General features: G+C 37.1%; 1 protein-coding gene across 1 annotated transcript in view; it reads right to left on the reverse strand.

Annotated features, from left to right (window-relative positions):
• The window catches only part of HELRODRAFT_178970 (hypothetical protein), a gene marked incomplete at both ends in the record, with an annotated part of 17,626 nt that extends 13,822 nt beyond the window's left edge, over positions 1-3,804 (reverse strand). Inside the window, 4 exons of the mRNA XM_009027841.1 lie at positions 184-460; positions 842-1,054; positions 1,373-1,792; positions 3,767-3,804. Of these exons, the coding sequence (XP_009026089.1) occupies positions 184-460; positions 842-1,054; positions 1,373-1,792; positions 3,767-3,804 (948 nt within the window). The remainder of the gene's footprint in view (positions 1-183; positions 461-841; positions 1,055-1,372; positions 1,793-3,766) is intronic.
• Between the last annotated feature and the right edge of the window lie 1,056 nt (positions 3,805-4,860).

Here is a 4,860-nt window from a genome sequence, read left to right on the forward strand (position 1 = left end):
ATGATTTGAGGGTGAAATTTGAGGGTGATGATGATGACGACGATGATGATGATGATAATGATGATGATGGAAATAATGGTGATGACGATGATGATAATGATATTAATGATGAAGAAGACAAGGACGACGATGATGATGATAATGGTTATGATGATGATGACGATGTCGTCATAATTCACTGACCGAAACTTCCTTTGCCATCTTCAACTCCTCCACCAGTTCGATGACCCGCCTCTTCAGACGATTGTTCATCCTCTCAAAATCCTCATCGTCATACTCATCATCACCATCATGTGAGTGAGTCATTACGTTGTTGTTGAAGTTGTTGTTGATGTTGTTGATGTGAGGTGATGATGTTGATGTTGTTGTAGTTGTTGGCGGCGGTGTTGATGATGATTGTTGTTGGTGGAGACGGCGTTTCTCCTCTGTTAAGCGTTTGTCCAGTTCCAGTTGCTCACATCTTGGTGGGTTGTTGTTGGTGGTGGGTTGTTGTTGGTGGTGGGTTGTTGTTGGTGGTGGGTTGTTGTTGGTGGTGGGTTGTTGTTGGTGGTGGGTTGTTGTTGGTGGTGGGTTGTTGTTGGTGGTGGGTTGTTGTTTGCGCGGTCATTCGAAGCATACATCAATGTTTGTGTAACACAGAATAAATGATGGCATGTGACACGATACACCAGTAAAAAACATTCAGCTAATCAAACAATCAATCCATTAATCGAGAATCAATCAACCAACCAACCAATCAAACAACCATCCAACCAAACAACCAGCCAACCAAACAATCAATCAACCAACCAAACAACTTACCAACCAACCAACCAATCAACATCCATCCATCCAATCAAACCTCTTCTCAGCCTTCCTCAGCTTGAACTGGAGTATCCTGCAGTTCTTGGCGGTAGATTCCAGCTCCTTCTGGATCTCTCTGAACTCGACAGCCTCGTCCTCTCTGAACTGGTCGTGCAGTTCCAACATCTCCAGCCGGCCATCACTCACCTCCTGCCTCAACTCCTGGATCTCCTCACATGCATCGGTGCACCTTTGCTCTGATTCCTCCAACCTTTATTGGAATGTATGTGTTTGTTTGTGTGTGTTCGTGTGTGTGTGTGTGTGTGTGTGTGTGTGTGTGTGTGTGTGTGTGTGTGTGTGTCTGTGTTTATATGTGATCCAATATTTTGTTGTGTGAAATTGTTGTAAAATGCTTTGGTGTGTTTAGAAAATTTTCCGGGGTTCGGGGCTCCGGTTTGTGTGCATTCATTCTGACCTGTTTGTTGGGTTCTGCATTCAATGAATTATTATTAAAAACCCGGTCCTAAATTATATTCCAAAGAATGCTTGCATTTTATTTTTATCACATTAAAATATAGCAAGCACCAACTTTTTCTTCAGGTCCGCCACTTCTTGCTGCAACATCACAAAAAGAGATTTCTCCTTGTCAGGCAGGTTCAACCTGTCAACCAATCGATCATTCTCGGCTCTCAACTTTTGATTCTCGCATTCGAAAGTTTTCAACCTGCCCTCAAAACTCTCGTTGACATCTTCCAACTTCCTCTTCTTCTCGGCCAACAAATCCACGGCTGCCTTCTTCTGCCTTTCGAGGCGGTCGCATTTGTCGAGAAGAGTGGCCACTTTGTTGCGTAGGATGTTCGTCGTGAACTCTTCCGGGTTGTCCTCCAAGATGTCTTTGTCGATGTGTGAGTCGTCGAAAGGTCTGCGCAGACTGCCCGATGCGGAGGAGTGCGGCGAGTTCGGCGCGTTCGTACTCTCGAAAGATTCGCTGTCCTCATCGTCTGACAATCTGTTGTTGTTTTAAGGTGATGTTGTTTCGTTAACTTGTTGTTGTTTCAGTGTGATGTTGTTTTGCTGATCTGTTATTGTTTCAATGTAATGTTGTTTCATTAGTTTGTTGTTATTTTAAGGTGAGGTTGTTTCGTTAGTCTGTTGTTGTCCATATTTGATGTTATTTTGTTTTGGAAATTTATGTGGCTCCGTTTGAGATGCTGTTTGTTAAAAGTTGGATATTCTTGTGTAGTTTTTTTGAAGATGTTTTTTTATAATAAATTTGATTACGTTTTTAAATTTTAGATTTTCAAATTTTAGGTTGTTTTTTCAAGCGTTAATGAATTATAAAAAATTAATTCCTTTAGTTTCAGCGTGAAAGTTTCAAAAATAATCACAAACATGTGTGTCAGTTAGCCCCAACTCTTAATATAATGCATTAAAAAAGCTATTGAATAACAATTTTAAGAACTAAAGATAGGAAAAATGATTTACAAACAAATTTTAAACCTTGGATAACAAGCTGGTTATAGGAAAGCTTTCATGCTGATAAACTTCCAAAATATGGAAGGGAAATTATTTGCTTTTGATATTTTTCTTCAAAACTAAATTATCAGTAGGCAGAGTGGAGATACGAGCAGACTCTTTGTAACAACACTTAATGCAACGCTAGCAATTTTATTATTCAGCAATGCCCATGCGTTTGCTTTGTTTCAGGCTATCAACATAGTGGATTTTAAGTTTAGAAAAATAATATGTAAGTGGGTATAGGTGTATAACACGGTATATGCTACAAATTATTATTTATTTATTTTTATTTTTAATATAATTTTTCATTTTTATTTAATCATTTTTTTCAGAAGTTCACTCCAAAAACTCTATACCTCAAAGCATATATAAACACATACAAACCAGTCCATAAACAACAACACACACACACACACACACAAACACACAGAAAACACACACACATATATATGTATATCTATTTATATTTCAAATTTTTTTATCAACATTTTCCTTAATTCGATAATTTAATTATTGACTCAGCTGAACTTAGCCAATCAATCTAAGTTGAGTTATGTATTAATCCATTTATTTTTTACAAAACTAAAAAAGTAGTTATCTACTTTCATTGCTGAATTTAGGCAAGAGTTATTTCGGCCCGCCATAAACCATTTTATTGCTGACTATTAAGTAAACGCAAATAACATATTAGGAAGGTTACATGCATTCCTTCAACCCCATCAATCCTACATTAATCAATCCACATCTTTTTCAAAATTAATCTTTCCATCTACCTCGACATCTGCACATCCATCCATCCATCCATCTTTTTTATTCATTCATCTATCAGCATCATCATTACCCAACTATAAGTCAAAATTGAACTGCAACGCAAATGAAGGCAACCCAACAACACGGAATCAAGAACCACTGTTGTAGAGGGCAACGAGGTCATAGAGGGTCAACGAGGTCATAGAAGGTCAACAAGAGTAGTAGAATAAAATAGAATGGAGAGCTTGGAAAAAAATTGTTATTGTTGTTGAGTTAATAAGCGCGCACAACTGAAATTTTTTGTAGATGGTAATTCAACAGACTCTGTTCATACTTTAACGATGCATACTTTATTCAGGGCCTTGTGCTTAAGTGATTCACGATACTTTATCGTCTTGGGAGTATTCTATAACGAATGAGATCAATTATAGTATTTCTTGGAGGGTATATTTTATGTAATAGTTTTTTAAAAATTATCAGCAATGCATTAGACGGTTTTATTTTTAATGAGATCATTTTTTGGTAAATGAGGCCGGCTTAGCTGCCTATTCAGACTGCCATTGTTTAATCTTTTTATCGCCTTCTTTTATTTACTCATACATCTACATTTTTCATCCATACAACCGTCCAACCGTCCGTCCATCCATCCATCCATCCATCCATCCATCCATCCATCCATCCATCCATCCATCCATCCATCCATCCATCAACTAACTGCTGTTGTTTATTTTCTGATATTTCGCTTCCTTCCATTTCTCTTGTTGACGTTGCTGAAGTTGCTGATGATGATGATGTGGTGGTGGTGGTGGTAGATGGTGTGGTGGTGGTGGTGGAAGTGTCTTCAGGCGAAAAGTAGATGAGGAGTGGATTGGTGGTTTCCTTCAAAGCGCTCACATCTAAATCGCTTGGTGGGTCTGTGTGTGTGTATGTGTGCGTTTATGTGTATGTGTGTGCGTGTATGCGATGCGTGTGTGTCTGTGTGCATGCGTGTGTGTCTGTGTGTATATGTGTGTGTGTATGTATGTGTGTGTGCGTGTGTGTGTGTGTGTGCGTGAGTGTGTGTATTATTATTATCTTGCTTTGTTAGAAGATCAACTCTATATTTGACCGGCTTCAAACACCGTCCAAATAAAATATCAACTGAATCCAAAAAAAAAAAATTAAAAATCATCTCCATATATTTCAGATTATGGGAAACTTCCAGCAGATATGTGTTAGGCGTCTGTAAACTGATGCAACTCGTGCATGTTACAACATATGGAAGTTAAAGGTATTATGTAATGAATACAGAAAGGCTCTCTATGTAGGCTGGTGTCAGTAGTAAAAGTCTAGGTGTATGAGTTTGTATGTGTTTGTTTGTATATGTTTGTTTGTTTGTTTGTTTGCTTGCACATGTTTGTATATGTTTGTTTGTTTGATCATGTTTGTTTGTTTGTTTTTTTGAACATATTTGTATATGTTTGTTTGTTTGTATATGTTTGCAAATGTTTGTTTGTTTGTATATGTTGTATTTGTATATGTTGTATTGGTATATGTATGTACATGTTTGCAAATGTTTGTTTGTTTGTATATGTTATATTTGTATATGTTTGTATATGTTTGTTTGTCTTTTGTACGCAAACATCTGTGCAGTCTGTATGTAGATCTGCTAAATACAACGCATTCAAATGTCTCACCTTTTTTTTACACGGTTGTACTTAACATCAAATGTTACACTGTGAATTCTATTATTTATTTGTATTTTATTAATCAAAACCAATAATTTAGTCATTCATTCGTTATTGGTTTTTTTTCATTTTTTCATTCATT

The sequence above is a fragment of the Helobdella robusta genome (assembly GCF_000326865.2).
Source record: "Helobdella robusta unplaced genomic scaffold HELROscaffold_51, whole genome shotgun sequence".
Lineage (NCBI taxonomy): Eukaryota > Metazoa > Annelida > Clitellata > Rhynchobdellida > Glossiphoniidae > Helobdella > Helobdella robusta.